The sequence below is a fragment of the Mixophyes fleayi genome, chromosome 10 (assembly GCF_038048845.1).
Source record: "Mixophyes fleayi isolate aMixFle1 chromosome 10, aMixFle1.hap1, whole genome shotgun sequence".
NCBI classification, from domain to species: Eukaryota; Metazoa; Chordata; class Amphibia; order Anura; family Limnodynastidae; genus Mixophyes; species Mixophyes fleayi.
In genome coordinates this window covers 18942309-18964102 of record NC_134411.1, presented here as the reverse complement: position 1 = coordinate 18964102, position 21794 = coordinate 18942309, and the positions used below count along the sequence as shown (strand labels likewise).

The following is a 21794-nucleotide window of genomic DNA, read 5'->3' as shown; positions in this document are numbered from 1 at the left end:
TGTTTTTTGCTACAATTTTGCACTCTATAACAATCCCATTTATCGCACATCTGTTCAATGTCTTTGATAAGACATTTGATATTGTCCAACCCAATGTTCAATGTAGCATTGCGTAATGCAATAAGGAGAGTAGTTTGGTTGATTATTGTAAGTAGCATTATCCACAAAGATGAGAATAGAACAAATTCAAATTTCGACAAGTAATTCTTAATGGACTGAATTTCAATATTTGATAAAGCTGTTCCCATAGTATGCAAATGATATGCAAATGGTTTAACTGAATCTAGTTGTGGATATATTATGAAGTGAATCAGGGAGATGCTCTTTCAGAATTTACCACCTTTGTGAAGAGGAACTGAAGATATTGTATATTTGTTGCACAGTTCCAAAGTAAGTAATTGCCTCCTTACAGAATTCAGTGCAGTCAACACCCACAAGGTTTAGTGTGTGGTTTCCACAGCTGAAGAAAATACAATATGAGTCCCTAGTCCAGTTTCCTAATTATAAACAACCTATTCACTTGCAAAGTTGCAAATCACTTATCCCGGCAAATCTCAAGAACATGTGACATTCTCATGTGTCTATGTGGATCATGCACAGAGAGAGGAAGAAGAACATGCACCACCATATTTAGGAGCTAGGTTGGAACTTTTATTACTTGGAAATTGCCAAATTAGCAAATGGATAAATATAAAACACAAAAACAATAAGTCAGAAAATTTTGAGGCCCCCTGCCATTAGAAGGCCCGGGGAAATATTTCCCCTAACCCCCTCTGAGGGGTTCCAAGTATCTCATTTTATTGTGCCAAAACAGTATTTAATAAATGACAGGCAGCTTTACCACACTCACTGTCCTTTACCCCACAAACCCACAGACTAAAATCACCTTAGTTCTCTTGTTCCTTGGACCTGGCCACTTGTCAAGCACAAAGTCCCCCTGCTCCAGTAGGTTCACCGAGTAACAGGACTCATAGGATTTCAGTGATTTCCAACAGTGATAACTGGATTCTTGTTCTAGCAGAAGTCTAAACTTCAATACAAATATTGTCCCAAGTAGAACACACCCCACCAGATCACACCTCTTCTTTTTTTAAGGACAGTTTGGTTCCCACGCACACAGGGCTGGCAACATATTCGCTTAAGACAACTTATTCACTTATTATTTTATGGACGATGATTGCATGTATGCTATAACATTATATAAAATTAGAAAACATGAAGCTCACCATTAAGAACTTCTTGCATACAGAAAGTTGATGATCTACTAAAATTCACATACTAAAGTAAAACTTAATATATTAATTCACATACTATTTCACCTTCACTAATAGAATGTATTAGCATGAATGTAAAACTTGATGTGGCTAAACGTGCTAAACAGTAGTGTATTATAAAGTATAATGCATGCATCATAGTATACACAACCCAAATCCTGGGCGTGCTTTCAAATGTCTATTTTTCTAGATTAATATGTCCCTCTACTTGCTATAGGTCTTGTATGTATGTATTTATGTATGTATGTATGTATGTATGTATGTATGTATGTATGTATGTATGTATGTATATATATGTATGTTCCAAAATATATAATAATATCCCCATGTCTCTAGAAATTAGCAGTAATTGTACTCTGACGACTTTCAGCCCAACCTCCATTCCCTATTGTTTCCCTGCACTCCAAGACCTTTCATTTCTGCCTCTCCTCACCACCTTCTTTCACATGTAAGATAGATTCTGTTGTATTATAATACTAGTTACTAACAATTTTTGCATGTGGGCTGTTCCAATACTCACGTCTATGAATTCACTAGGAACGCTAGCGATCACTGGGACATGAGGTACAAAGTGCCTTATGCCTCACTGATGTCACCAGTTTGTATACTGTACTCTCATGAATACTTGCTCAGTTTGCAAAATGACTACTAATACTGTGTAGGTGATGGCTACACTTTAAATACACACCTCTGCCCATGCTCATTTCATCCAATCAGAAAACATCTTATACTGATTCATTTTGTTATACATATCAATAGAGGCATTATACACACATGTGTATGCTCCTCTCGTCTGTCTTCATAACTGGGAGGTATATGGTAGTGTGCTAATGGGGAGAAGAGTGCAACTGTGGCTGCAGCACAGAGTGATTGTGTTATTGTTGAGCTTTTCAAAAATTTGCCAGGACTCTTTCAAGATTTAGGCAATTGTAATTGCATTCTCAGCGCCTGTCATAATCAAGTCCATCATGTGCAAGTGTCCCTACTTTTGCACTGCACATGGGGATGTCTTTTTGCTTACTTTGTACAGAATTCCATTTAATACAGTCAACTGCAGTTGTGATGAAAGCATGAAAAGTACATTTTTTTGCTAAAAGCACATATTTTTGCCCCCCCCCTTACATTATTATTAGCCTCAAAAAACACGAATATCAAGTCATTTGCAATCAATTTTGACCACCTCACAGGTCACAATATTATTTTCATACACTTTCAAACAAAGACTGCAGATTTAGAAAACCAAGCCTGCCAGACCTATTATTTGTATTTCAGCAATGACAATTAGCAATGGAGCAATGGAGCTCTCCTCTTTGTACCTATATTACACAGTACAATGTGACTGCAGATTTATGAGACCAAGCCTGCCAGAGCTATTATTTCTATTTCAGCAATGACAAATTAATTAGCAATGGAGCAATGGAGCTCTTCTTAATGTCACTGGAAGAACACTGCTACCCCTCTTTCTTTTCTATGCTGCCCAACTGCACTAGAGACTGCCAAGAACTCTGCTACCCTCTACTGTGTTACTACCCCTTCTGTGTCCCTCTGTGAAATGGCGCTGGATCGCCGTGGAGGGCGGTACTTGTAGAATCCAAAGCTTGCGAGATCCGATGAAGTAACGATGATGCTTTGCCTCATTTTCAATTCTGAGGGTGCACGCAAGTACCGAGCCGGCTCGGATCTGCTAAGTTTGGGTGTGTTCGGTTCTCAGGGAACCGAGCCTAAGCTCATAAACTGTAACAAAACATTTATATAACCAACACTGCCTCAAAAAAATCCCATATTCTACCTTTTTAAAACCTTTAAAAAACATTGCAGACAAAGCACAACAACTATGATCAGAATAAGTTCTATCAGCAGAATTAAAGCAGAAAAAATATCACGTAGAGTGCAGAGGCATCATATATCATCCGTACATTGTCGTATAGACAATTCCACGCACTTCAAATAGCTTATATAAAACAATTCTTTCAAATGCAAATATACATTGTTATCATAAAGGCAGCATACTGAGTGACTGTTTACAGCAGCAGGCTTCCTTTTTAATCATTTATCGGTATACTAGATTGCCCTATTTTGTTTGAAAATACATGTTACTACTTATAGTTTAATATATTAAGTGGAACTGCTAACAAATGTATTTTTATTCATCCACACACTTTTTTTTTTTACTTTACTGGATTTGAAAATAATAATGTCTGCTACTCACAATAATTTAGGATGTGTTTTTCAAAATCAGTTTTGCTTATAAAAATGTAAACATTTGCTTCTTCAAAATATATGGTTGTATGTTTCCCTTTTATACTAGCAATATATAAAGTTACTTTTATTGTAATTTAAACTTCAGTAGTTTATTTTACAAGTAATCGGTATCATAGTAATATTCTGGGACAGAGTTGGGTATCACAGTCAATATCCCTATAAATAACAAAAACATGTATTAAATGCTGTCCTACCAGGTCATTCATATCCAACGACTCCATGTTCCTGTGCGGAAAAGCTGGGATATTTGTAAACGTTCCAAGCAGGTTAATCACCTTCAGACTAACTAAAGAAACATCGCTGTTTTCTCCACGGCCACGAGGATGCTGCACCATTAACCTGATGTTAGGTTTGGACAATTGACTGCAAAGGGATTCGGAGAGAGTTTCTCTCAATCCCTAGAGATGCATCTATTTCTCCAGCATACCTTTCTAATGGATGCTTAAACTATCTGCTATTACTACTGCATACTATGTAACTATGGAAGACTGGGCGCTCAACCTTCTCTGCCATATTATGAATACATTATTACCGTACTAAACATTAATATATCATTTCTTATACTGGAGCTCTTTTTTTAGAATGTGTTTTAATGCATTTGTGCATGACGTTATTTTGAAATTAAGTGGTTAAAAACTATCAGGCTTGTTATGTCCCCCTAGGACTTTACACATGAAAAGACTAAGCAGTTTGTTGCCTGGGATCAGTGCAGTTTCTGTGACATCTCAATAATTCAGCTCCCAAGATTGTATTCAGACGTTGAATAAAGAGAATTAGGGATTCATGAAAAGGGAACAGTAAGAAAGTTACAAGAAAAATGCCATGTGACAAGATCATGTGATCTACTTTTTCTATCTATATCTTACACATACTTTATGGACCTCCTTTATTGGAACTCAGCTGTGACAACACAAATTGTGTCATCAAAATCCTCTTTACTAGAGGAGAAGCGGGATCTGAGATCTCCCCAGGAATCTACTGGACATTCTGGTAGGCAAGTACTATCTTACATGATACAAGTTTTATGCCTGATAAGTTTCTAAGTGTTATGTCTGTAAAATGAAGAAAAAAAATACAGAATGTATTATAATGTGTATTATTTTACAGGTAGTGCCATTATTTATATGTTGTAAGTGTTACATATAGTAGTTGCCATTTTAGTTAAAGGAGAGATTTAATAAATGAATGATCTTAAAATATACTAAAGAGTAAACCTAATAATAAAACAATACATACATCTATGTATCATGTTAGCAGATATTCACCTGGGCTCAAGTATGTATAACCAGAACTTAGATTGCCCCTGGGGGCTCTGAATTCCAGTGATGAATTGGTCTAGTCAATGAAACATTAGGTCCTGAGCACAAGCAAGCCTTTGCTAGATGTAAACCCCTAAACCTGGGAAGTGAGTGCATCTGATTTTAGCTAACAACAACTGTATTTTTTGTTTTGTATACATACACTATATGGACAAACGTATTCGGACATTTGACCATTACACCAACTGGGACTGTAATGATATTGTATTCCAATGCCTACACTTTAATATGGAGTTGGTCCCCCTTTTGCAGTGATAACAGCTTCCACTCTTCTTGGAAGGCTTCCCACAAGATGTTGGAGTGTTTTTGTGGGAATTTATGTCCATTCATTCTGTGGAGCATTTATGAGGTCAGGCACTGATGTTGGACGAGAAGGCCTGGCTCACAATATCCGTTACAGTACAACCCAAAGGTGTTCGCTGGGGTTGAGGTCAGGGCTCTGTGCGGGCCAGTCAAGTTCTTCCACACCAAGCTCATCAAACCATGTCTTTGTAGTCCTTGCTTTGTGTACTGGGGCACAGTCATGTTGGAATAGAAAAGGGCCTTCCCCAAACTGTTGCCACAAAGTTGGAAGCATAGCATTGTCCAAAATGACTTGGTATGCTAAAGCATTAAAATTGCCCTTCAATGGAGATAAGGGGCCTAACCATTATCCCTCCTCCACCAAACTTCACAGTCGGCATAATGCAGTCAGGCAGGTAACATTCTCCCGGCATCCACCAAACCCAGACCCACCCATTTGACTGCCAAACAAGAAGTGTGATTTGTCACTCCACAGAACATGCTTCCACTGTTCCACAGTCCAGTGTCGGTGCGCTTTACACCACTCCATCCTACGCTTGGCATAGGATGTGACGCTTGCATGCAGCTGCTCGGCCATGGAAACTCATTCCATTAAGCACCCACCGTGTTGGCATTTTCGCATTACTGTCTCCACTCAATCTGCTCCATGGGCTTATCCTCTGACCGCCCCCAGATACACTATAGGCAGGGACATTTCACATATAGCCTCGGTCAGGAGGATAGAGCCGTGATCATTAAATGAACAACATCACTATATTATCTGCTTAGGACTGTTCATGAAATCTATACTAGATATCTAATATTAATGCTTAGAACTTCTTATGATACCTATACTAGATATCATATATTTGTTGTGAGGGAACTAATTTTGGTTTATAAATAACCAGTTCCCTAAAAATAATATATTATTCAGTGTAGACTGTCTGTCAGGTTCAGACATTAGTCGCTTTATCATTACCAAGGGCGCACGCAGGGGGGGTTTCTGTGTCTCCAGAAACCCCTCCCCTCCGCTAACGAAGTGCCCCACATAGCGGCACTGTACTATATAGCAGCTGCAGCGCTGTCAAAGAAGCGTCCGCGGCGGTGCTGTATTGTATGCAGCACCGCCGCGGATGCTTCTTTGACAGCGCAGCGGCTGCTGTATAGTACAGTGCCGCTCTCGCGTTTTTTTTGGGGTTTTTTTTGGGTGGGGGGGAAAACTCCCCTAAAAATCTTGCGCCCCTGATTACCACACATTTACTAGAATGAATTAGCGGAGAAATGATACACACATTAAAGTGTGTATAACTGATCAATATAGAGACATTAAAGAGAATGCAGAAATTTCTGCAATTTTAATTCACTTTTTGCACAAATAATTCACAGGGTTACTTCCTTGTTTTTAACCTATATTTCGTCACTTTCTTAGTACGGGACTATCCCTTGTTGTTTTAATGCATATGCAATAAAATATGATGTTCTAAACCCAAATAAAATGATTATCCCGGAGTTCCCCAATTTACACTTCTCTCCTCTTTTTATCCCCCTTGGAAATATGTGATGAGACCAGATTTCTGCCATCTCTGAGCTGGTGCCAAATTCAAATCCTTTTGTGAAGGACTTGAATTTGGCACCAGCTCAGAGATGGTGGAAATTTGGTCTAATCACATATTTGTAATGGGAGTGAGAATGGCTGTCAACAGCAAGAAACACCCCTGAAACCATACTCTGAACCCCTTTGTCTCAATTCAGTAAATGGCTCCTCATAAAATGAAACCTCCGTTCAGCTTTGCCCCACAAAACAAGCCACACCCATACACCTACTATGCACTACAGTATGAACGCCTTCACTCTTCCTTACCCCTCCCTTCTACCACCATCTTGCTCTATTGGAAATCTAGGCACAGTTCCAAAAAAAGGCATGCGGAGCTCCTGAGCTACCTTTGTGCTGCTGAACAGCCTTTTGCACTTTGTAAATTACTTCTGTTGTGTTTATGTGATACCACCTTAACGGTCAGAGCTGATATAGTGCCCAAATATTTCTATTATGAGCTTAGGTATAAAATCTGTTGCTTGTTCCTACAAGCTGGGGCTTCCAACTAGAGATGGGCGGGTCCGGTTCTCCGAGAACCGAACCCACCCGAACTTTGGGTATCCGAGTACCGAGCTGAGCAGCTCGGTACTCTCCCGCCAATTCCGAATCCAAATCGAGGCCGAACGTCATTGTGACGTCGTCGGATCTCGGGACTCGGTTCTCGCGATACTTCAACTTTATAAATACACGCCTCCACAGCAATCCATCGCCATTTGACAGAGGGAGAGAGCAGGGTGTAGTCATAGGCTAATTAGAGCAGGGACAGAGAAAGAATACAATATTGTTCTTGCAATTGCTCTAACCAAAATCGCTAGTGCAGAGAGGAGGATAGAGGTTTATTATTTTTTCTTCATATTTGGCACTCCCCAGCGCTTTTGGGTTGTCCCCCATAATTGTGCATTAATATTTCTGGCTGTCAAAAGTCATATCTGTCAGCAGTATCTACTCAATAAATGTTAGCACTCCTCAGTGTTTTTGGGGTGTCCTCTCTAATTGTGCATTAATATTTCTGGCTGTCAAAAGTCATATCTGTCAGCAGTATCTACTCAATAATTTTAAGCACTCCTCAGTGTTTTTGGGGTGTCCTCTCTAATTGTGCATTAATATTTCTGGCTGTCAAAAGTCATATCTGTCAGCAGTATCTACTCAATAATTTTAAGCACTCCTCAGTGTTTTTGGGGTGTCCTCTCTAATTGTGCATTAATATTTCTGGCTGTCAAAAGTCATATCTGTCAGCAGTATCTACTCAATAAATTTTAGCACTCCTCTGTGTTTTTGGGGTGTCCTCCCTAATTGTGCATTAATATTTCTGGCTGTCAAAAGTCATATCTGTCAGCAGTATCTACTCAATAATTTTAAGCACTCCTCAGTGTTTTTGGGGTGTCCTCTCTAATTGTGCATTAATATTTCTGGCTGTCAAAAGTCATATCTGTCAGCAGTATCTACTCAATAAATGTTAGCACTCCTCAGTGTTTTTGGGGTGTCCTCTCTAATTGTGCATTAATATTTCTGGCTGTCAAAAGTCATATCTGTCAGCAGTATCTACTCAATAAATTTAAGCACTCCTCAGTGTTTTTGGGGTGTCCTCTCTAATTGTGCATTAATATTTCTGGCTGTCAAAAGTCATATCTGTCAGCAGTATCTACTCAATAAATGTTAGCACTCCTCAGTGTTTTTGGGGTGTCCTCTCTAATTGTGCATTAATATTTCTGGCTGTCAAAAGTCATATCTGTCAGCAGTATCTACGCAATGGATTCAAAGCAGTCCACATATGATCTAAATGAGCAACCAGGTTCTGTCACCAGTCCTGATGTTAGTGTTCCCAGTACGTCATCTGGCCAAGGCGATGTCAAACAACAGAGTGTTTTCAAATTAGTGCAAAAAACAAAAACCAAAAAAAAATTTACTGTATTGAAGCGAAAAAGAAGTGTAACTGAGCAAAAGTTAAGTGACGATAAAAAAAAAATTGCAAGCATGCCATTCTACACACGCAGTGGCAAAGAGAGAATGAGGCCTTCACCTTTGGCTATTAGTGGCAGATCCCAAAAAGTTACCCAGCCTACAATTGGTGCACAACTACTGTTACGCGTCAAAGCCGAGCTGCAAGATAACAGTGAGGCATTACAGGAGAATATTTGCTCTGATTCACAAATGACAACAATCCCTGTGGAGAGTCCATCCAACAGTGGGATGTCTAATCGTGAGCATTCTGCTGATGTGTGCCTTAATAGCCCGAGTGTAGCCGGTGATACCCAAATTGAGGATGCCACTTTGGAATTAGAAGAGGATGAGGGGGAGATTTGTGTAGGCGACGAGGGCGCTAATGATGATGTTGATGATTATGATGCAGACAGATACCAAATTGCCTTTCTCAATTTCTATTTATATTCTAGATTATATAACGGCTGAATAGTTTTCTATTTTACTCCTAGTGGAGAGAGGATCTGATGCAGACAGATACCAAACTGCCTTTGTCCATTTCAATTTATATTGTACAGTATATAACGGCTGAATTTATTAGTATTTTATACAAGTGGAGGGGGGCCTAGAGAGACAGAAACCAAACTGGCTTTCTCCATGTCAATTAATATTGTACAGTCTATAACGGCTGGATTTTTTTGTATTTTATACAAGTGGAGGGGGGCCTAGAGAGACAGAAACCAAACTGTCTTTCTCCATGTCAATTAATATTGTACAGTCTATAATGGCTGAATTTTTTAGTATTTTATACAAGTGGAGGGGGGCCTAGAGAGACAGAAACCAAACTGGCTTTCTCCATGTCAATTAATATTGTACAGTCTATAATGGCTGAATTTTTTGGTATTTTATACAAGTGGAGGGGGGCCTTGAGAGACAGAAACCAAACTGGCTTTTTCCATTTCTTTACATATTTAACTATAAGTGTAGGGTGTAATATACATTCAAAGACGATGGCTGCATTGCCAATATGCATAGATGGAGAGGAAGACAATCTGTTTTGTGTGTAGAATAGGCCTACCAACGAAGAATTAAACTGTTTTTTTGGATGATTTATTACCTCAACAATTAGATTACTTGTCTCTAAAACAGTTGGAGCACTAAATTGGGTTAATTTAGGCCCAAAAACATGGATTTTCCAAAAAAATAGCAAAACAAAACCAAACAAAACCAAAACCAAAACCAAAACACGCAATGGCAGTTTTGCAAAACCAAAACCAAAACCAAAACACAACGGTAATCCAGATCCAAAACCGAATCCAAAACCAAAACACGGGGGTCAGTGACCATCTCTACTTCCAACCCACTTGTTGCACATTAAATCGCAATGTCACCAAGGGGTAAATGCATTAAGCTGAGAGTTTTCCGGCGGGTTTAAAAAGTGGAGATGCTGCCTATAGCAACCAATCAGATTCTAGTTAGCATTTTGTAGAAAGTATTAAAGAAATTAATCTGATTGGTTTTTCAAATCTGCCGGAAAACTCTCAGCATGATACATTTACCCCCAGGTCTGCTATCTGTGATAGATTACAATGAACCTCCTCTATCCACAAATAGTGGACAAACCAGTAGACAAAAATATTCTGACATAACTAAATTGGTGGCTCAGTCATCTTGGTCACATGTACTGAGTCAGCTTGCAGAATTAGGGCCTAAGTCATTAAGGCAAAAAAGGAGTAAATGTTCTCTGGGACAAACCATGCTACAATGCATGGGGTGCAAATTAGTTTATTATTTTGGACATAAGTTAAATACTGGTTGTTTTTTCATCTAATACACAAATACTTAATAACTTTATTATTATACTGAAATTGAATGTTGATATAGGACATGCCCTACCCCAACAATAAATCTGTCCCCACATTTTAAATTTACCTCCCCCTCCAATGCAACATGGTTTTGCCCAGGTGCAAATTATACTCCTTTTTTATGCTTTGCTCTTCTTAATGACTCAGGCCCTTAGTCTTTAAACTCACATCACTTCCACCGGTTAAGTATTTCCAATGGTATACACAGCATCATTGCCAGCTCAGCTCTTACTAACAGTTGGCAAGCAAATGTATTTAAAGTGTAATGAGGTCAAAGTCAGTTGTGCTTTTGACACAGGAATGGACATTTCCATTACACAAAAGTCTTTCGAAAAAATGTGCTCTTAAGGGCTAATGGATGAAAATAATTTCTCAGGAGAAACTACTCAATGAGACTAAGAAAACATTCCGTGAACTGATCAAAGTTGACACATTCTATTTACTGTTAACACAGTATATTGTATTTACTGTACATACAAATGAAAGATTATGTGTCTGCGATTACAAACATTGAGTCCACCCTTCTGTAAAACAGTGCAGACATTGCCCATAGAACCAACAGACAGTTAATTATATAGTATGAAATAGTATAAGAAAAGTATCCATACTGAATCTCTGGGTGCTGGGAATCTTTCAAAGATGTGTTTTTCTCTAGTCAGTGAATCTTCTTTACACTAGAAGAGATTATGCATGTGATTAGTACAGCTAAAATGCTTCACACTGCAGATATATATACATATATATATATATATATATATATATATATATATACATACATATATATATATATATATATATATATATATATATATATATATATATATATATATATACTGTCTACAGCAAGAGTATTTAAATCCCTCACAAGAGAACCATTGTGTGACTTTCAAAACAGCCAGAACATTCGCAAAGAAACATGAGGGCTCTTAAGTTCTTAAGTTAGGTATACATAACCAGTCTTAGGGCCTTCAGGAAAGATATAAGAATCTATTAACAGTGCAATTTCAGAATAACTTAAGGTGATATGTCTGGAAAGCCCCGCTGCGTTTAAATAAAGTTATGCCTATTGAATGAGCTGCCCAGGGCTTATCCGACTCTTGAAATACAGTGTAAGGTAATTGATTGTTGTCTGTACAGAACGTGTGTACAGAATGTAATACTTTCACAGAAATATCGATTGGGGATGGGGATTCTGGATTACCTTTTGAGATTTCCGAGAGCCTTGTTTTTGTCTGTCAAGTTTGTGCTGAATGAGCAGAGATTGATCAGTGCGGCAGTCATAGGTTCCATGTTCCGACTCATCTGTGTAAGTATCTTTTGTAGAATCTAAATGGGAACAAGTTTGTTACAAGAAATTATTGCAGCACTGTTTTGCTGGAATCAATGCCTGAAAAAATAGTTATATATTTAAATGAAGAATTTATCCTATGTGCAGTTGTAATTTTTCTTTATTTAGCAATTAATTTTCTTCATTCACAATCTATGCTGTTTAGAAAATGTTATTCATTTGCATAATTTAATTAATTGATATGACTAACAGGAGTATAAATACTAATTGCTCTCTTGACTTAAGAAATGGGGCATCCATAGACACTTAAGGAACCTAGTGCTACCTAGTGCTGGAATTATCAGGAAAAATCTGAATCATTGTTTTCTTTTCCGTTTTCTTTTAAAACACCTGAGCAGGAGTATTTTTGGGGCGCCAATTTTGCACCCCCAAACATCATGAGCCCCCAAAAACCCTGTGCCCTAGGCTGCACCGTATTGGATAATCAGGCCCTGAGAACTGCCCACCTCAACAATTCTCATGAAATAATACCTGTCTCTTGCTTTTGCTATCTGTGACTGAGAGCACGACTGTTGTGCACGTTGCTCAGACTAACAAATGGAGGTTTGTAGATGTTGCTGGCTGACTGGGGAATGGGTAGCACCAGGCACCAGGACTTGTGGTATCTATGTCAGCAAGTCTAACTAGGAAGACCAGAGAGATGCAGCTAATGAAGTCAACAGAATCAAGAATTTCATTTATAAGGATATGATTAGTCCCTGACTGCATAGTCACCTCTAACAAGTCAAAATCATGTCTCACGAGATCGGAGTTTTTGGACCCTGGGGTTTGTCTAGTTTTACTCTACCAAAACGTGCAGAGTCTAATGAGGCAGGTGGTCTTTGCCAGGGACCCCTGCAAGGAGGTATGGACTTTGCAGACTCTGCCCCGTAGGTCACAGCCCTCTGGGAGAGTGCTAGACGAGACCCGTTACAAAAACCGTGATGAGAGGAAAGTTGGGAGACTTTGGCCCTGGAAAAACATGCTGGGAGAAAAGGATTGGATACCTGGAATGATATTCTGCAAAGGAAGGAATTGCTAGCACAAGGACATGGTGAGAAGATAGTTTGCGGTCTTGAAGATACCACTGAAACAGCGGGCTGAACACAAGGTAGTGATAGTCTGTAGACTGAAGATAGCACTGAAACAGCAAGCTGGACACTAAGGAGGAATAGTCTGCAAACTTGAGGATACTACTGGAACAGCAAGCTGGACACAAGGGAGTGATAGTCTGCGAACTTGAGGATACTACTGGAACAGCGATATGGACACTAGGGAGTGATAGTCTGCAGACTTGGGGTTACAGCAAGCTGGTTACTAGGTAGTCATAGTCTGCAAGCGAGAGATACCACTGGAACAGCAAGCTGGTTACAATGAAGCAGTAGAAAAGTAATGAATGCTGCAACAAAGATATCAGAACACTGGGAGCCATGTCTAAGCACTAGCTGGGAAGCTGACACAAAGAAAAGGCTCTATTATGCAGCTGCAGGTGCTTTAAATATCCTGTTGGAGTTGATTAACAGGCCAAAGAATGGGAGGAGGCGTTGATAAATTGGGTCTGCACATGGTGGCCGGTAACAGGATATTGCGGTGCTCAGTGCCGAAAAGGGACCACAGCGGGGGGGCATATAAGGGCGCCGGTCCTGGGCCGCAGGTCCATTGTGTGACATCATGCCTCTTGCTCTGTGACTGTAGTAGTACCAGTGGGGACAAAAAAAATGAAAATGGTGGGACAACCCATACTCACCAAGCCACTGGCTCTCACTGTTTTAGACTCATTTCATCCACAATAATTTTGCTTTTTATCTTAATAATATTTAATTTATTTTTTTTAAATAACACATGTTCTGCAGGGATCTATATCTTTAGCAAAACAATGTTGCCCCCTTGGGGCAGGTATGTACTAAATATTTGTGGGCCCCACATTAAAATATTACATGGGCACTGATGTGAATGAGTTCTCTGTACAGCGCTGCGGAATTAGTGGCGCTATATAAATAAATGATGATGATGATGATGATGATGGGCCCAACGTACAGTCCAAGGGTGTATAATGCCCTAATTTTTTTTTAAACAGCAATTTTTTTTAAAGGCAAAGTCCAATGGGAACTGCCGCTTAGTAAATATACCCCACAGAGCTTAATGGTCTCCCGTTGCCCTCATTTCCAAGGACAATCTCAAATTTACATGCCTGTGATAGGGAAGTAGATCTGTTTGTTTCTAACTAACTTGGCCCTTGTGTGTATTGTGTGCTTGGTAGGGAAATTAGATCAGGGCTGATATAAGTGAATAAACATTTGCTGATTACACTGTATACATAATAATATTGATCAAATGCACAGCATTGATCCTCTTACTGTGTATATTGGATGAAATTCTCACTTATTCCATTCTCCAGGGTTTACAAGTTAGTATTTATTAAGGAGGAGTGTTTAAAGATCAAAAAACCAACACAAGGACACATTCTCATCAAGCAGCAAAATGTCATTATAGGGGTTGTAATGTACCAAGGTTCACCGAGCACGATGTGTTAACATGCACCTGCTCACCGGCTAAGTGTGTCCGGAAAATGTTTTTGTAAATGTTGGCAACTATGACATTTCAGTTCTGCAACTGTATTTGAACCACAATCAAGCCATTCATATATTAACTGTATCATTTTCTCTTACTAGTCTTGATCAAATTGTTTGTCCTCATGCATGCAATTTTCAATAATGAGAAATGATAAATAACAAAGCGGATTAGCTAAATGACTATTTGCTTTGATCTTTACCTGTGTTTTGTTTGATATTCATACAACTCCCCTTTGTAATGAACAATGCAGCTATAGGTACTTATTTACCTAAGGGATGATATTCCATTATTATCCTTACCTTATGACAGATATTGTGGCAAACCACAGCCTCTACGTTCTCATCCAGGGAATCCTGACTGGCCACCAGAGAATGTATCTGGAAACATACCTCCTATATCTTCAAGTCCCTAGAGTGCAATCAAGCATGGCACTGCTCATTAACACCTTTACTGCTATGGACACAGACATGCTCCTGGAAAGCCTATTTCTGTTTTCAGTCAGTGAAGAAAGCTAAAATAATGACTATTTAAATAGAACTAATAAAGAGTAGTTACTATTTAGAAAAAGGGTTTATTTTCTATAAGTGTTTAGTAAGCCCTGTACTCCAAATTGCACAAAGAACTTGAATGCATACTATATACCTCCTACTAATTAATTCCATTAGACCCATTAACACCATATTTGAATCCATACATGGAGTAGGTTGTTGATATCAGTATAAGTAAAACATAAAAATTTAAATAAAGTACTGTTATCAGGCATTCTCGCCCCACACTGGCAAGCGATCGCTAGAGAAAGTCCTAGCAAAGGGAATTCTACTTTGGCAATATTATTGAAATGAGATGGAGGGGTGTTCCTTGCTGTGCGGAGGGGGGAGTATGGCCATTTCCACTCTGCAGAAAGACTTGATTTTTGCAAGAGCTTAGAGTTGGTGGCCGTGGGAGTCTTCATAGACCTTTAGAGGCACCCCGGGTAGAAACTAACATAAATACACAGGGTCGGTAGTTTGGGTGATAATGCAGACAAGGCTTATGACGTATAGACATGGAAAGACTAGCATAGCCACCAATGGAAGAAGTCACAAGCAGAGAATGGTCCAAGATGGGTAGTCAGGTTGGGGCCAATACCAGGAGCCAAATGAAAACAAACAGGACACAGGCAATACCGAAGCAGGAGCAACACAATGGAGCAGGATTTTTCACTGAAAACTCTATTGTTTTTTTTTTTTTACTCAAACCACTCAAATTTCCAGTATTTGTGCGATTTTGGCACTAAAGCAGTCACTTATACCCTCAGGACTATCACCAGGCACTTGGATACACCCAGGACTTGGAACAGCACAATGAACACCAGGGGGTAAATGTATCAATGACCGGATTCTTCAACTCCGGCGAGATCGGCGTCTACAGCGCTTAAATTTAAAGCGGCGCTGCCTTGTAAAGGGAAGTCTCCCTTTACAAGGCAGCACCGCTTTAAATTTAAGCGTTGAAGACGCCGATCTCGCCAGAGTTGAAGAATCCAGAGATTCATACATTTACCCCCAGATGTACAGTAAGTAAAGAAAACCAAGGGTCATATAAGGACAGACCAGAACAGAACAGAGAAATGAGGGAAAGTAGCGACATAATCAGCAAAAGCTACACACAGACTAAAGGAAATAGGGGAAAAAAGATACAAAGACACAAACTATAAAGGCAGAAGGGACCTAAACAAGTTCAGATCCAAGCATACAAAACAGGACAGGACACAGAGACATATACACCTAGAAATTGCTGGGAACTCATTACAGCTGGACTTAATAAGGTGAAGATAGACACAGAATGGAGAGACCAAATACACAAGAAGAGAACATGAGAGTTATATACCACAGCTCCTGCTCCAATAGTCTATAGGTAAAGGAGCAGATACTGTACAGTAGAGCAGACATCCTGGGCCCAAAACCCAGAAAGGACCTTACTATGTGCCCATGAAAACAGTGTGATCGTTTACTTTTTAACTTGCTAAGATCTGAAACTATATAATTTCAAATCCTACTTTATTTGTACATGTTAATGTTTTTATCAATTCAATAACAGTCTGATAACCTTGTAACAATGTACTAGTCACACCAGCAAAGAAGCTGGAGATATGAAAATAATAGACAGTACTAATACTGCTCCCCCCAAGCTGGGCAGTATGGAAATTAACATGTTAAAACTGGATTCACAGTGCAACCTATCTAAGTATAGATTTCATTAAAGTAGGATTTTTAACTTTTTAATTTTCATATTTTGTTTTATTGACGGCTGTTTCCACATGATAAAGGCAAATGCTAATAATGAGTCAATTTAACAATAGGCTAAAGCAGGATATATCGAAGGTATCTCCTGCTTTAACGAAGCCCTGTACTGCCATCCCCATAATTTTCTATGGGGATTGTAAACTGGAGTCAATTTACCAAGCTAGAAAAAGTTTAGTTGCTGACAATCAGACAACATTATTTTTTATTGGACAAGGATGTATTTATAAACAGTTCTATTCTAGAAGACAACTCCCCAGCCCATTAATTCTCAGTGCAAATAGAAACTCCATCTATGACAGACAACACAGACAGCTCTCGTTATTAGAATTATTATCATTGATTTGTAAGGTGACATAGTGCTCCATAGCATCGGTTGATGGGGAAAACAGGATATACATAAAACAGGGACATGCAAGGTAGACAAAATAAATGCAGACATGAAAACAAAGGGTAAGGAGGGTCCTGTTCATAGAGAGTTTACATTCTAATTAGAAGAGAGCACAGCTGAAACAACACGAGCGATTGTGGCTCCCAGTAGAGATTGGGAAAGCTGTGAGAATACACTAGTGTGTAGTATAGATGGGAGTATGATAAGCTACCCTACTGTAGCTATTAGGTGTGAGATTCAGCAGGTTGAACAATTAGATTTTTTTTTAATACTTTAGATTTTTAGTAGTTTTCCTAATTTGTTCTAACTGTCTTGCAGATCATCCCTATCTCTAGGCCAATAAGCTGATCCACGTAATGCTTCCCACATACTGAGCAGGTAATGCTGTCACCGATGCGTTTACACTTAGCAGGGTTCTGTGACAATGGTATTTTGACATCACATGAAGTGACCTGCAGGTCATATGACAAAGCTAGCAGTGAGCTAAATATATTACATTCAAAAAGCCTCCATTGCAGGAGAGGTGAACCACTGTCTAACAAAGACAATGAAGAAACTGCTGCTGCTGCCGCCTTTGGGGAAACCCCCTCACTGCCCATTCAGCTCAGTTGGAAAGTTTGACACTTTTATGAAACATAAAAACTGTAATAAAGCATCTATACAAAATAGGATGCATTGATTGATTATACAACTCATCACATGAATAGAACAGATTCCTATAAAACAAAAAAGCCCAAAAACACATTTGTCCAACCAGACAGCTGCACAAATTAGTAAAATCACACATATGTACCTCTCAACTACTCCACACAGAGGTGTAACTAGAAATCTCAGGACCTCATAGCAAAATATTGAAGGGCTTTCGATGCTTCTAAGGTAACACCTTGAGAAGGTATGTCTAGTACCCCATCATCATTTTCATGTCATCAATGCATCCACATTATCATCAATTCCCTCTGTATCATTATCAATCCCCTCCATATGACATTATCAATCAAAGACATCTATCATCTTGCTCCCCATTAATCCCCCAATATCATCATATGCCCCATCAATCCCCTAATATCTTAATTACACCATCAATTCCCTATAATCATCGTGCCCCCTTCAATCCCCGATACCATCATTTCCTCCATCGATCCCCCATATATCATGTCCTAGATCAATCCCCTAAATCATCATGTTCACCTCAATCCTCCATACAGTCATGCCCCTTATTAATCTCCTATATCACCATGATATCCAGCAATCCACCATATCACCATTCCCCACAGCAATCCCCCATATCACCATGCCCCTAGCAATCCACTATACCCTATAAATCCCTTCTCTTAACTTACTTTCTTTACTGCGCAGACTGGCCACCCGCTTCCTCTTGCTGTCTGCTGCTTCACTTCGCTCTGCAATTCTTGCTCAGAATTCCCTTAATCTCTGAGCATGGTGGCTTGTGCATGGCATTCTTGGTCTTTGACTGTCTGGCAGTCTTGTTGGCCACAGAGCAGGGAGCTCAACAAGGTCCATGCTAACCATGGACAATGCATAAGAGGAGATGACAGAGGGATCAGGGTCTGGAACAGCACAAGTGGCAGCTACACAGGACCCATTGCTGAGGGGCCTATGTGGACAAGCATTACTTGCTGCAATGGCAACCAATTTGCACATATGATAAAGCAATGTCCACCAGGATTCCTCTTAGTTGCAGTAATTTCCACAAGAATGGCCGCTAGTTACAGTCAAACTCAGTAATATTAATAGCTAGTTCTAATAACTGTTCAGCAAAATTAACTCTACTCACTCTCTTGTTTCTGTGTTCTACTCCTTTGCCCTCGCTTCAATTTTGGACTTGTAAAGTGACCATAGTGTTTGGACACAAACGTCATGTACTGGAACTATGCTACCACTCACACAGCTCTCTCTCCCACTTTACCTCCTACAAATCATTACAGTGGGTTGGAGGAGGGAGTGTAGTAAAATATCAATATATAAAAATAATAAGTAAGTTAAAAGCCAGGGACATTTCCCAGGACTTAGTGGACCCCTGAATAAAAATCCCAGGATTGCATCAAACTTTAATGTATTTATTGATCGACATAGACCTTATTGTTTATCATTTGTTCAGTGTATGTCTGTGTTATTTTGTACATATGGACAAAAGTGCACAACCATTTCTAGTACCATTTTATTTTATGATGGATGGAAATAGCATCTGTATGGACTTATGCATCATTAAAGCCAGGTCCTGCATGGACAAGTAGGAAACAAAGACTAAGGCTGGGTGCACACTACAGGTTTTTCACCCAATTATCAGGCCAATCACGCTATAAATGACTATTCGGCCCAATAGCGCATTAGTGTGTACGCTCCAACCATGAACGATAATTGTTCCAAACAATGGAAAGATGTCGCTCCAATTCTGCAGTGTGCATGCACTCACGACCAGCAGTGTAGGCAGATCTCCATAGAGTTGACAGAGTCACAATCTTTTCAATAAGTGAAGAACACAGATCTGAAGGAAAATCTTGTAAAACATGGATAGTGTGTACACGTCAACCGGCATGCTGATCGGGACTTTCAGTCGTTGGTAAAATCGCTAACGATGCTGCATGGGGACAAATGTTTTGTAGTGTGTACCCAGCCTAGGTTAAGTAAGTTTACTAAGATTCCGAAGTGGGTAGAAGACATAGACAACATGGAGAGGGACGTAGTACCATGTGATGTCAAAAAGTAGGGTGTAACAGAAACAGAACATGTATGTCTGAGCAGAGTCTTATGGACTTTGTTTTACTTAATGTAATATAATAATGTAATATGATCTGGGTTCTGAAATATTACCAAGACTTTGCTACCTTATATAGTTACATTGCTAGGCTACAAAAATACACTGTTCATCTATTTTTACTGTGCACATGCTATGAATTCATGCTCTGTTGATCCAGAAGAAGGAAAAAAATAGTTAAGCTAACTCATGTTTTGCCTCAATTTATGTAAACAATGCATCCTGTCAACAAAGTTAAGCGATAACACTCTAGACTACAATTTTAAATTAACGTGAACTACATTATGACCTTCACAATGAGAAAGCCATTAAATAGCTTATTGCATTAATTCTCCCCTTTTGTTTGCATTTACATCTAATTGCTGTTAAGTTCAGTTAGTCAAATATAATTAGGGAGCTGTATACAACATTGTAATCAAAGTCATCTCACTGACATGGAATTAACACAAGAAAGAGTTCAATAAAGGATCCAAGGGAGATGTCACATAGTGGTATTTTGTACTGCAGCAATAATTGAAGCTAACACTTCACTGAAGAGGTTTGTATAATTACATCTTAAAAGCTTAAAATAAAATATAAAACAAAAAAAACAACATGACTCTTCTAGGCTAGAACCATAATGCATAAATATAATTTAGGGGAAATTGGGTTCAACTACTCAGACATGAAGTGTCTGAATGGAGCCAGGAACTAGCACAGTGCCTGTAATCACCAACTACCCAGAGCCAGGAACTAGCACAGTGCCTGTAATCACAAACTACCTAGAACCAGGAACTAGCACAGTGCCTGTAATCACAAACTACCTAGAACCAGGAACTAGCACAGTGCCTGTAATCACCAACTACCCAGAGCCAGGAACTAGCACAGTGCCTGTAATCACAAACTACCTAGAACCAGGAACTAGCACAGTGCCTGTAATCCACCAACTACCCATAGCCAGGAACTAGCATAGTGCCTGTAATCACGAACTACCTAGAGCCAGGAACTAGCACAGTGCCTGTAATCAGAAACTACCTAGAGCTAGGAACTAGCACAGTGCCTGTAATCACCAACTACCTAAAGCCAGGAACTAGCACAGTGCCTGTAATCACAAACTAGCTAAAGCCAGGAACTAGCACAGTGCCTGTAATCACAAGCTACCTAGAGCCAGGAACTAGCACAGTGCCTGTAATCACAAGCTACCTAGAACCAGGAACTAGCACAGTGCCTGTAATCACAAACTAGCTAGAACCAGGAACTAGCACAGTACCTGTAATCACCAACTACCCAGAGCTAGGAACTAGCACAGTGCCTGTAATAACCAACTGACTAGAGCCAGGAACGAGCACAGTGGCTGTAATCACCAACTAGCTAGAACCAGGAACTAGCACAGTGCCTGTAATCACAAGCTACCTAGAGCCAGGAACTAGCACAGTGCCTGTAATCACAAACTAGCTAGAACCAGGAACTAGCACAGTGCCTGTAATCACAAGCTACCTAGAGCCAGGAACTAGCACAGTACCTGTAATCACCAACTACCCAGAGCTAGGAACTAGCACAGTGCCTGTAATAACCAACTGACTAGAGCCAGGAACGAGCACAGTGGCTGTAATCACCAACTAGCTAGAGCCAGGAACAAGCACAGTGCCTGTAATCACCAACTGACTAGAGCCAGGAACTAGCACAGTGCCTACTATTTCACTAGCTGTTGTATCAAGTGTGTAACCCACATCCAATAGATTGCATGCTCATTTGGGCAGTTCCATCTTTCAATTATGTTTCATGTCATTGTATGTTATTTGTATGTATCATGTCTCTCACTTTGCCCCCAATGTTTAGCATTGTGCTTGTTTGTGTTTTATAAATAAAAGATTATAATTAAAAAGATGATGATGAAGCATGGCTGATTATTATAGGGAATGTAGTTCACAAACAACAGGAGTGACGGACAG

At 39.5% G+C, this 21794-nt stretch overlaps 1 protein-coding gene across 1 annotated transcript in view; it reads right to left on the bottom strand.

Moving 5' to 3' along the window:
* Window positions 1-21794, bottom strand: part of ANO3 (anoctamin 3) — a 235083-nt gene that overhangs the window by 125033 nt on the left and 88256 nt on the right. Inside the window, exons 3-4 of the mRNA XM_075187478.1 lie at window positions 11718-11842; window positions 11125-11190 (exon numbers count right to left, since the gene is read on the bottom strand). Coding sequence (XP_075043579.1) covers window positions 11125-11190; window positions 11718-11842 — 191 coding nt within the window. The remainder of the gene's footprint in view (window positions 1-11124; window positions 11191-11717; window positions 11843-21794) is intronic.